The sequence below is a fragment of the Dipodomys merriami genome, unplaced genomic scaffold (assembly GCF_024711535.1).
Source record: "Dipodomys merriami isolate MVZ:Mamm:240054 unplaced genomic scaffold, mDipMer1.0.p SCAF_7, whole genome shotgun sequence".
In the NCBI taxonomy this organism is placed as follows: domain Eukaryota; kingdom Metazoa; phylum Chordata; class Mammalia; order Rodentia; family Heteromyidae; genus Dipodomys; species Dipodomys merriami.
The window spans coordinates 38308388-38320645 of NW_027206290.1; the positions used below are offsets into that span (position 1 = coordinate 38308388).

At 51.0% G+C, this 12258-nt stretch overlaps 1 protein-coding gene across 5 annotated transcripts in view; it reads right to left on the minus strand.

Moving 5' to 3' along the window:
• Positions 1 to 12258, minus strand: part of Phtf1 (putative homeodomain transcription factor 1) — a 31364-nt gene that overhangs the window by 2733 nt on the left and 16373 nt on the right. For 2 of the 5 annotated variants that reach the window (XM_070006372.1, XM_070006371.1), the window contains 11 exons: positions 9658 to 9814; positions 7987 to 8124; positions 6731 to 6890; positions 6130 to 6303; positions 5959 to 6048; positions 4949 to 5170; positions 3800 to 3928; positions 3206 to 3478; positions 2342 to 2473; positions 2075 to 2161; positions 520 to 675 (listed from right to left, as the gene is read on the minus strand). In XM_070006372.1, the coding sequence (XP_069862473.1) occupies positions 520 to 675; positions 2075 to 2161; positions 2342 to 2473; positions 3206 to 3478; positions 3800 to 3928; positions 4949 to 5170; positions 5959 to 6048; positions 6130 to 6303; positions 6731 to 6890; positions 7987 to 8124; positions 9658 to 9814 (1718 nt within the window). The remainder of the gene's footprint in view (positions 1 to 519; positions 676 to 2074; positions 2162 to 2341; positions 2474 to 3205; positions 3479 to 3799; positions 3929 to 4948; positions 5171 to 5958; positions 6049 to 6129; positions 6304 to 6730; positions 6891 to 7986; positions 8125 to 9657; positions 9815 to 12258) is intronic. The other 3 variants (XM_070006374.1, XM_070006373.1, XM_070006375.1) reach the window with 3 other exon arrangements.

The following is a 12258-nucleotide window of genomic DNA, read 5'->3' on the forward strand; positions in this document are numbered from 1 at the left end:
CTGGGAATGTAGAATGCTCACCTAGCACGCATGAAGCCCTGGGTTTGACTCCTCAGTACCACATACACAGAAAAGGCTGGAAGTGGCGCTGTGGGTCAAGTGGTAGAGCGCTAGCCTTGAGCAAAAGAAGCTCAGGGACAGTGCCCAGGCCCTGAGTTCAAGCCCCAGGACTGGCAAAAAATAATAAACATAAAAAGATAAAACTGTTTTGTGCTCCTCTGTGTTTACAAGGTATTATTATACTGAAAAACAAGTCTTTTCCAAGTCCTGGGTGCGGTCTTGTGGCTGGTGCGGCAGAGTCTGGAAGGCTCTCTGGGTGGTGACAGGTCCTCTAGAGGCCTGAATCTATCCTGGCCACAATGCCAGGCTAGAAGCGTGCTGTCACAGGCAGAAAACCAGGTCTCTTCATCCCTCCGATCCTGACTCCCTGGACCTGGAGCAGGCGTGAGGCCCTGATGAGTGTGCTTAGAGCAGGGGCAGCATGACCCAGTGGCGATGCCCCTCCCCCCCATGCCCTACCTGCTCCGTGAGCAGTATGGAGACGTTGCTGTATTTCTTGTTGGTTTCAGACCCCAGTGAGGCCAAGCGCAGTAAGAACAGCAGCAGGGCTGTTTCCCAGACCAGCAACTCCCAGTTGTAAGCGTCGTTCAGGAAGGTTTTATGCCCTTGGAGGACCTACAGAGAACCCAATAAATGCTCAGTTCTAAATCTGCCTTCAGTCACATGATGGATTCCTTACCAAATTTAAAAGAACGCTTTCAGATGCAAAGCCGAAGAGTTTCAGTGCTCATAAAGTATTATCTTTAATCTGTAGCACTTTTCCTTTTCCATGGGGGTAACCCATGGGGACACACAGATACTGCAGGAGGAGAAGACACAGATACCGCAGGAGGTGAGGAGGGGCACAGCCATCTCTGGCTGCTGTGACCAGCCCCCTCCCTGGGGCACAGGACCACAGTTCCCTGCCAAGTGCGCCAGCGAGCCCACATCCCACCCCCACCCCACCCCACAGGCCCTCCACTCCCAGCGCTGCAGCACCCTAGGAATCAGCTCTTCACTCCACGTCAGATCGAACATCACTAACATCAAACAAAAGCTAAAACTGATTGAGTGCCTCTTTTCCTTCAAGTTTCCTGTTAGTTGTTTTTTAAAATTTGTTGACTTAAGAGTAAAAAGGCATGGTGACTCATGCCTAGAATCCTAACTACTCAGGAGGCTGAGATTCTGAGGAGGATGATTCAAAGCCTACCGGTGCAGACTCTGCAAGACTTATCTCCATTTAGCCAGCAAAATGTCAGAAACAACAACAACCAAAAAAAAACACACACACAAAAAAAATGTCAGAAACAGAGCTGTGGCTCAAGACGTAGAATGCCAGAAGCTTAGGGGCAGCCGGCAGGACCTGAGTTCAAGCCCTACAACTGGCACAAACAAACAAAAAATCACTGTTCACAGCTATCAGAACACAGTAGCTTTCTTTTTTTCTTCTTCTGTTGGTCGTGGGGCTTGAATTCCAGACCTGGTCTGCTGTCCCTGAGCTCTTTGTGCTCAAGGCTAGTGCTCTACCACTTTGAGTCTCATGAGACCTTCTTGCCGTGGCTGGTTTTGAACTATGATCCTCAGGTCTCAGCCTCTTGAGGAGCTAGGATTATAGGCATGACCCACCAGTGCCTAGATCACAGTAGCTTTTCTATCAATCAAAAATTCAAAAATGGGGCGGGAAGGTGGCTCAGCGCTAGAGTGCTCGCCTCACATGCATGAAGCCCTGGGTTCCTCAGTACCACATACACAGGAAAGCCAGAAGTGGCACTGTGATTTAAGTGGTAGAGCGTTAGCCTTGAGCAAAAGAAGCCTAGGGACGGTGCCCAGGCCCTGAGTTCAAGTCCCAGGACTAACAATAAAAATAAAAAATTATAACTACAGTTAAAATGACCTTGAATTGAATCCTCATTTTAAAGTCATATTCACACCCATACTGTTAGAAAAATTAACCAGCATCCGAAAATAGCAAAAGAAGCGTGGACACATTCAAAGCCACACAGCTAAGCGCACGGTGGGCTGTGGGCACTCTTACCTGGGCACAGCAGATGAAGGCAATAGAGAGCGTCAGCAGGAAGACGGAAGACACCACAACATCCACAGAGCGCTGCGGGCCTCGCCTCTGTGGGGCAGACAACCGCACCATTCACACTCAAGCCAGCGCCAGCGTTCCAAGAACGTCAGGCAACACTTCCACACACTCCAATACCCACCACTCGGCATCCATCCCAGGCTGACCTCCACAGCCCAGGGGCCTCTGCCCAGCACACCACGAGCACTGGTGTCCCCGGAGAAGACTGACCTTCAGGAAGGAACGCAGCGAGAGCCAGATCTTGATATTCTCCACCTTTTTAAGTCTGAAATGAGGTATTTCATATTTTCTAGCTTTCCTGGCTGAAGTAATATGGCTGAAGAGTTTTGCAAATAAAAATCTCTACAGGAGGTGAAATAAAAAAAATCGCAAGGTGAAACATTCAGGCGTCTCTGCGAGTCCACACAGCCATCAGCGCTGCTCTTCACATATTTACTTCAAGTGTTAAAATGGGTGAATTCGTTTTTGAGGTCCCCGAGAGTGGGCAGTGCGGAAGTGTGAAATGTCCTTCACGCCTACCACCTGGCTTGGCGAGCACACTGCACGGAAACACAGGGCATGAGCTGGACTGTGTGAGGAATGGTGGCTGGGGACTCTGAATCCTCAATTCCCACCATCTTTTTTTTTTTTTTGGGGGGGGGTAGTCGGTCGTGGGTCTTGGCGCTGTCCCTCAGCTCATCAGCTCAAGGCTAGCGCTCTTCCACTAGAGCCACAGCGCCACTTATGGTTTTCTGGTGGCTAATTGAAGAGTCTCACGGAAATTCCTACCCAGGCTGGCTTTGAACCATGATCCTCAGATCTCAGCCTCCTGAGTAGCTGGGATGACAGGTGTGTGCCACCCGCGCCCTGCAACTCCCACCATCTTTTACAAAAACATCATCACTCTGTGGGGTGGGGGGGAGGAGGGGCGGGGAGGGGGGTCCTAATGGTCTAATGCCCAACAGCAGCCAGCCCGCCTGGCGGCAGCCATGTCCCACACAATAAACAGGCAATAACAGGAATTAAACCCTCACAAACCAAAATCAAGAGACCCAAAACAAGTATGTGAAATATCATTGCTTCTCATCCACTAACCTGCTTGTACGTTCTCTCCGCCACACACATCATGAAGAAAAACATCCAAGTAAGACACAGTCTTTCAAAAAAATTAATAAGAGACAGAATGATAACAGGCATGACGGGCGGTGCCCCGCAGAAGAGCGCCAGGACCTCCTCAGCCGAGATGGACCTGATCTGCTCCAGGCTCTTCTCGTGGAAAAGGCGGTATAGAAACGGGAACAGGGTCAGCCCCGCGGTGACGGCGTTCCCCAGCATCTGGTAGCCCCCACCTTGCTGGCACGCATTCACCTGCAGACGGATGGGGCCCCAGCATTACTGCCGCCAATGGAGGTGGCACCAACGCTATTTCAATATGCAGGCTGGCTGGGGAGCCCTGGCCTCCATCCCCAGCACCACAGGGACAGGAAGATGAGCAGAAACTCGCAACTCGTCACAAGCGAGGGCCAAAGAGACAAGGAAGCTTTGGAGAGCAGAAATCCTGTTTCCATTTCCTACATACTACCAGGACTCTGCGACTTCAGAGCGCAGAGCAGCAGGTGGATGCCGGTTGGTGTGGTACAGAAGGTGTGGAGGGGGGGGGAGAGGGAGGAGGTCCACGTCCAACCCTACCCTGCTCATGATGACGCCGCTGATCTCCAGCACAGACATGTCCATCTTCTTGCACTCACTGCCTTCCCAGATGATGGCACTGACCCGGTCAGAAGCGGGGCTTGAGTTCTGAAGCCAAAACAGGTGGTTCTAGGGAGGGAAGTACAGAGGTGACTCCAGCTGCAAGGCTGAGCCTCCTGGCTCACTAGCCTCTCGCCACCTGCTGAGCAGCTAACTGCCCTCTACAATGAGGTGGGACTCCTTTCCACATTTTCCCTCTCTAAAGACAGATAAGTGAGCAGAGCACAGGAAGTTAGGAAGAAAATCAGGCCTTTCTCTGGCCTTACAAGGGCATGAACTAGCAGAGCACACTTGAGCAGCCTGGGAGGATGCGGCCTGCCAGCTCCCAGCCAGCCCAGGCCTTAGTTAGTCTTCATGCTACCTCAGCAGTGTGGCTCTTCATGAGAAAGGCTGATGAGGTCTGTCTTCAGAGTGCTGAGGCTCAAGGCCAAGGCTGTGGCCCTCTATGGACGTGTACACACACATGTCTAATGCTTACTGGGCTCACTCTTCCAACTGTCCTGCCAAGCTACTTCACAACACTCCACATGTAAAGCCAACAGGTACCACGTGACACAAGGTAGCAACAACTCCACAAACACCTCCAAAGGAGTCTAGGCTACTTGTGACACTGAAACCTGACCACGAAAGCATCATGTGATCTATGCTCTAGAGAAAGGCAATGGTTCACACAGTGCCTACAAAAATGAAAGCAGAGGACTGGGAAGGTGGCTCAGTGGTAGAGTGCTCGCCTCGCATGCACAAAGCCCTGGGGTCGATTCCTCAGTACCACATACACAGAAAAAGTCAGAAGTAGTGCTGTGGTTCAAGTGGTAGGGCGCCAGCCTTGAGCAAAAGAAGCTCAGGGACAATGCCCAGGCCCTGAGTTCAAGCCCCAGGACTGACAAAAAAAAAAAAAAAAAAAAAGGGGGAGCAGATGGGCCAGGCCTGCTCACACAGGAACGGTGGACTGCCACAGGAAGACACTCACCCAAGCAATGAAAAACCTCAGGTGGAGGCGTTTCCCTCTTCTCACCCCACTCCTCAGAAGTGGGGCAGAGCGGGGTCCCCCTGCCCCCCCGAGTGTGGGCAAGCCCCGCCCCCACACACCTGCTGGAACACGTCCTCCTGGGGGTCGCGCTTGGCCCCGGCACGCAGGGCGCCCACCTGCGCCGCCTCGCTGTCACTGGTGGCCGACGAGCGGCACTCGGGGCCGTGCAGCAGGTCATCCCACAGCATGTCCTCCGTCTCCGAGTCCTGGCGCGTGCTCTCCGAGTCCCTTCTGGACAGGCGGAGGCTCCGGGAGCCACCAGCCACGCCAGGCCGAGTACCCTTCAGGGGAGGCCAACAGGACAGGACCCTTAAGAACAGTGACGTGAACCAAAGTGGACAGGAGTCATGTATGGCAGCGCCGGCCTCCGCAGGCCGATGCCCGCTCTCCAGCCAGCCGGGCCTCGAGTGTCTCCTAGTAACAGCCAAGCTGGGGTGTCACCCAGACATCTGGAGGCGAGTGACCCTGCTGGGTCTCCACGGGGCCCAGGAGCAGCCGTGGGGCCTGGGACAGTGTCCCTCTGTCCCTGCCCTCCCTCACCTCCCTCAGCTGTGCTCCACCTCTCCAAGGCTGTGTTATCCTCCTCCCCACCCCCTTCTCCCTCGGCAGTGCTCCCATCTTCCAATGGTCCTTTCTCCTCTCTCCATAGTGTGGCCCTACTTCCTGAACAACTCCACATCCCAGATGCTCAGGGCCTGAGCAAGGTCTTTCTGAGCATCGTCTACGATGCTTTTCAGATTAGGGCTAAACAGCACCATGTGTGCATCTGTCTCCCTGCCCCTGCCCACAGCTGGATGTCACTACAGCCAAGAGTACGCCCCGGCAAACGCAGGCAGCATCCAGTGCTGCGCTGCTGCTCACTGGACACTCTGTGGCACACCAAGTATACAATGTGTGGCAGGGACTGGAGGGAAAGATTGGAAGAAAGTGAAGAGAGGGGGGTGACACTGTCCAAAAGGAAACATACTCGTTACCTGATTTATGTAATTATAACCCCTCTGTACATCACCTTTATAATAACAAATAGAACACTTTAAAAAAAACCACTGATCTCGGGAAGATGCTTTACCTGGTTGAAGGGAGGGGGTTCGCACTCTGACTCAGCCAGGCTGTCTGAGTCCCGCACTAGGTGACACCACCGCATAGCGGTCTTCTTTGCCTGCAGAAATCACACCCACGTTACAGGAGAACGTGGGGATAGGACTTCCCTCCCGGGCTCTGAGGCTGCAATGAGTATCACCTGAGGGTGGAGGTGGCCGGCGAGCGCGGACTTTCTGTTCTTCACAGCACAGCCATTGTCGCTGGAGGCGCCCTCCACGCTCCGGCGCAGCAGGATCATCTGGGTGTGTGCCTCGCCGTCCTCGTCACTGGACGGGTCGTCTGACACCCTGTTGCCCAGACACCGCCTGGCCTCCTGCAAGGGAGCACAGCGGCTGGAGCAGCTAGCAGCCACACCAACTGAACGCACAGTGAACAAACTAGCCAACCACCTCATGTCAATAAGAAGAAAATGTTGAAATTCAGAAAGACAGGAACGTGAAACTCCGGAGCCTCGGTGTGGGCGGGGTAGGGCCACGCCCACCTCACCAGCCTCCGGTCAAAGTCAGCACCCAGCCCTAGTGTGAGCACAAGAACACAAGGCACACCGCTGCCGCAGGCCCGGTAGACAGGGTGGAACAACATCTCCACACCCAGCCCCTGCACGTGTGCGACACGGGCTTCCACCCCAAATCAACCTCAAGCCCACACCCTCCTTGCTCCAGTATCATCAGGAAGTTTTCTGTCCCAGAAGTCTGCTGTGAAGACAGTCTGAGAGCAGAGCTCCACACATCTACCCTTACCCTTCGGCTCTTCTCCCCATCGGACATTTTTGCTCTGTCCCTCTGCGGCCATGTCCTGCCCTCCGGCCGACAGAGCTGCTTCTTCACAGCCGGGCGGAGACAACTCGAGTCGTTGTCCGTTTCTGTCACTTTATTAGATAGTAACCTGACCTTTTTTATCCTGTTTTTTAAAAAAAAATTAGAAATGTGGTTAACAACTTTTCTGAGTATCACCTACCATGAAATCACTTTCTTCTGAAGAGCACAATCCAGCTGGAAACAAAATTCAGAAATTGTGTTTTTCAGGTCTTTAGCTTGCTGAGAGTATAGGACACACCCTCCATGCAGACTACTCATGACGGCAGAGTCCATTAGCCAGAACAAGCTCGCTGTAGCTCACTCTATGCAGTCAGTTCACTACTTTCCCAGCATCCACTCCAACCCAAGGCCAACCCAAGACCTCTCGTCCCCCTCATAAATACCACCTGGGCGTCCAAGCCCAGAGCCTTCCAGTCCCATTATCCCTCCAGCTACATGGTCATGTGACTGCCGGCTGAGGGTCAGCATGTGAGCCAGGTGAAGCACTACGCCTGCCATTCTTCTCTCCTGGCTACATGGGAGAAGCCTGGAACACAAGGAATCGACACTCTACCCAAGGGCAAAGATGAAGATCTGAACACACTTCATCTTAGACAAAGTAACTGCAGAAGAGCGTGGCTGTGTCCAGGCGTGGCCCTCGTGAGCCTGTGCAGTGTATGGAAGCTCTGCTTCAAGGAGGAAGCCGGCATGGCCGCACCAGCTGCCGTCCCCACTACAGCAGGAGGCAATAGCATCCCGATCCTTATCATAACCGATGACAAGGGCTGGAGGTGCGGTCCAGCGGTGGAGTGCCTGCCTGGTCAGCCTGAGGCATGGGACAAACAATCAGCCCCTCAGAGTCACCTCACAGGTCCCACCCGCAGGGTCCCACAGCAGCCAGGTAGGAATCCAGTCCATTCCCCTTCCCATCCCACAGCCCATGTAGCCTTTACTCGAGACTGCCTGACACAGCCTAAAGTATCTGTGCTTTGTGATCTTGTGACCTAAAAGCATTAAAATCAAACAGACCAAACGTGATGGTAGAGCAGGGTGTTCACAGGCGACCTGGCCCCCACCAGCCAATTTGTTGGCAAATCTTTCTAGAACTATCACTCTCCAGTCATGTGCACTGCACACACTCCAACGGTGGGGTCCTGCTGTGCATCCAAAAATGTGAGTGTCAGATCTCAGACCCCTACCTGTTCCCAAAGAGTGTCCCCCAGAAGCTGGCGGCCCTGCGGGGCGCGGGGGCCAGCGCCTCAGCCCCCTTCATCTTGTCAGAGGCTGTGCCGCTGTGTTCTCGGCTCCCATCACCATTTATAGTTTTCCGTAATTTTCTACAAAAGAAGATTTCAGTAACTTCAGACTAATCAGAATCTTTTCTATTTCTGTCCGTAATTTCCCCCCAGAAAACTGTACTAATAGATTATTTCCTAAAGTCAGGGGCAGTTAACAATTACACAAAAACATTTCCAATTAAAGAACTAAAAAGAGAAAAGACAGCCCTGCTATTATTTTGCTCATTCTTGTAATAGACAGCACTGCTATCCAGAAATAAGAGTAGAAAACATTCTCGCTCACATAACCCTCACTCCACACCAGGAGAGACTATCTATTCAAGCACCCTTTGCACATTTAATCAGCACAGAAGTCTCTTGACAGCCTGTGCAGCCAAATGACATATCCTACAGATAAGTGAGACAACGCACAGTACCATATTTCCTTAGAAAATATTAAGTCAATTTAATTGAATTTACAAGGAATCTTCAGAGTTCTGAAAAATAACATTTAAAAATAAATACAGGGCTGGGAATGTGGCTCAGTGGTAGAGTGTTTGCCTAGCATGCATGAAACCCTCGGTTCAATTCCTCAGTACCACATACACAGAAAATATGGGTAGTGGCACTGTGGCTCAAGTGGTAGAACTCTATCTTTGAGCACAGAAAGGTTCAGGTTCAGAGCCGAGGCCCTGAGTTTAAGCCTCAGAACTGGCAAAAAAAAAAAAAAAAAAAAAGTATATTGAAATTCATTACACTAGATTGAAAATTTAGTAATATTAGAGAAGTAAAACTCTAAAGACTAATTTGGAAGCTAATACTAAAATACCTAAGAAATTTTCAGCAGTTCAAAAATCTGCATATACCACATAATTTAAAAAACTTGACATGAATTCAATGTGTGAAAATGTCCTGTCCATCTTGATTAAAAGTTTAGACCACTTAGAAATCAATCATACACTTTAAAAAAATGTAAATTCAGTCAGGCACTAGTGGCTCACACCTAAAATCCTCCCAACCCAGGAGACTGAGATCTAAGGGTCACAGTTGAAGCCAGCCTGGGCAGGAAAGTCTGTAAGGTTCTTATCTCCAACAAACCACCAAAATCCCAGAAGTAGAACTGTGACTCAAGTGATCGAGTGTCTTGAGCAAAAACAGCTAGGACAGCACCCAAGCCCTGAGTGCAAGCTCGACTGCCACACACAAAAAAGGTAAAATTTGATAGTGCCAATCCAATGTACGTTAATAGTGAATTTCAAGGTATTTGGACTAAACTGAAGTTCAAGGAAAAATGCTTATACTGGCCTGTCATCCTAGCTACTCAGGAGGCTGCGATCTACAGATCATCATTCAAAGCCAGCCCAGGCAGGAAAGTCTGTAAGACTTTTATCTCCAATCACCAAAAAGCTGGAAATGGAGCTGTAGCTAAGTGACAGAATGCCAGCCTTGAGTAGACAAGCAAGCATGGGAGGCCCTGAGTATGAACTCAATACTGGCACCCACACGAATGCACACAGATGCACACATGCACCCATCTGTGCACACACACGCTCACGCACACATGCATCCTTGTTAGTTAGCATCTCCGCTCACCTCCGCCTGCGGTTGCCGTTGCTCCCTGGAGGCCGTGTGACCTGGGAGGACACGATCTGGCAGTGCACGGTCCCCATGAGCAGCATGAGGCACAAGGGCCCCAGCACCTCGCTCACATTCACAATGGGCATCATGAGGTACAACACCACTGCCATGACTGGAGAAGAGAGGTAGAGCTCATCTTTAAAACCACTCTATAACGATACACTTTGTTCCTGCCATCTATCATTTTAAAAAGAGTAAGCAATTCATAGGAACTGGGAGAAGATGGAAGCAATGTTGCCATATCAGTGCAAGATGACAGATGAAAGCCCATGCCGTCCTGTTCCTGGGACAACCAGGCATCCCAAGAACATCCCAGGCCTCCCACGGGGAGGTGCCATGCTCCCGAGCAGCACATGCAAACGTGTTCAGAGGCGCGGCACCCCGTTCTCCACGAGGATGCCAGGGCCCAGGCGTACAGACCCACCACTGCTGCCTGGGACGCAGAGTGCACCCCAGACGGCTGACCCATTTGCCCAGCTGCTGCTAAAGACAGTACCGCCCACAGCCAACTCCGGCGGCATGCTCCCAGGAAGTACAGTCACCCTCCCTTTGCTTTTAAGAATTGCTTGAGCAGGGCGCTGGTGGCTCACGCCTGTAATCCTAGCTACTCAGGAGGCTGAGATCTGAGGATCGCGGTTCAAAGCCAACCCAGGCAGGAGAGACCGTGAGACTCCTATCTCCAATAAACCACCAGAAAACCGGAAGTGGCGCTGTAGCTCAAGTGGTAGAGCGCTCGCCTTGAGCTGAAGAGCTGAGGGACAGTGCCCAGGCCCAGAGTTCGAGCCCCACGGCCGACCAAAAAAAAAAAAAAAGAATTGCTTGCTTTTAGGAGGCAGATTTTCATAAAATTAAAGGCAGGGAAATGAACACTCAGCCAGATCAAGCACTCAAATAGCCTTAAAACACTTCAAGCAGAAAAAAAAGCTCTGTGGGGAACAGGAAAAAGACTGTCGTCGGGCAGGGAAGGTGGCTCAGTGGTAGAGAGCTCGCCTTGCATACATGAAGCCCTGGGTTCATTCCTCAGCACCACATACACAGAAAAAGCCGGAAGTAGCGCTTGTGGCTCAAGTGGTAGAGCGCTAGCCTTGAGCTGAAGAGCTGAGGGGCAGCGCCCAGGCCCAGAGTTCAAGCCGCAGGACTTGGGGAAAAAAAACAAGACTGTCTTAGAGTGAGCATGGAGGAGGAAGAGGAGACATTAGGGAGAGATGCAGGAGGAGACATTAGGGAGAAACGCAGGAGGGAGCAGGAACAAGCCGCCGGGGGCATCGAGGCTATGAGATGAGATGTTCATTCTAAAGCCACTTTTAAAACATTTCTTTTGTCAAGCACTAGTGGCTCACACCTATAATCCTAGCTTCTCAAGAGGCTGAGATCTTGGGGTCATGATTCAAAGCCAGACCAAGCAGGAAAAACTGACTTTTATCTCTAACCACCAAGAAGCCAGAAGTGCTAATGGACAGCACTCAGGCCCCAGTTCAAGCCCCAGTATTGGCTCCATAAATAACAAAACACTTCTCTCTTTGTTGTGAGAAGGAAGGATGATGGGGGAGATAGATGTTACCCAGTGGGGATGACTAGAGCTGTGGCCATACTAGTGGCTGCTAAGACACACTTTGTGGCGGGGGGTGGGGAGGTGGGGTGACAGCTGACGACAGGCAAAGAGACAATGTACAAAAACATCAAACTGAGATTTCTAAGTAGGGCAATGGCAGCTTACCAGCTTCTCTAGAGGCTGGCTCTGAGCATCATAGCTCAAAGCCAGCCCAGAAAGACTATGGGACTGTTATCACTATGGAATCACTAAAAGGTCTTAAGTGGAGCTGTGGCTCAAATGGTAGAGCACCAGCCTTGAGTGAAAAAGCTAAAGGATATCACCAGGCCCTGAGTTCAAGCCCCAGTTAACACCCTCCCAAAACAAGATTAAAAAATAATAATAATGATCCGGGCACCAGTAGCTCAGGTCTGTAATCCTAGCAACTCAAGAGGCTGAGATCTGAGGATCAAGGTTCAAAGCCAGCTCAGGTCTTATCTCCAATTAACCACCAGAAAACTGGAAGTGGCACTGTAGCTTAAGTGGTAGAGCACTTGCCTTGAGCTGAAGAGCGGAGGAACAACGCCCAGGCCCAGAATTCAAGCCCCACAACTGACAAGAAAAAAAAATGGTTATTCTTCCTTTTATTAATTCCGTTTATTATGTGGTATCAAGGAATCGAACCCAGGGCCTCATACATGCTAGGCAAACACTCTACCACTAAGCCACATTCCCTGCCCCCCCCAAAAAAAGTCTTAAAATGATGAAGTTCAACACATCTAGTAAGGTACACATGGAAATGTCAGGTGGGAAGACTTGCAAGGCTAAAGTTCGGCAGAGGAAGTGAGCCTGAAGTACAAGCGTGGGAGCCAGCAGTCTATGCAGAAATAAGGCTTTATTTTTGCTCATGTAGTACTGAGGATTTGAACCCAGGACCTCTTGTATGCTAAGCATACATTAAGCCAATTCCCAGCCCCCAAGAAATGAGGTTTGAAAAGAGAACATTAGTCAAGAGAAGAGAACCC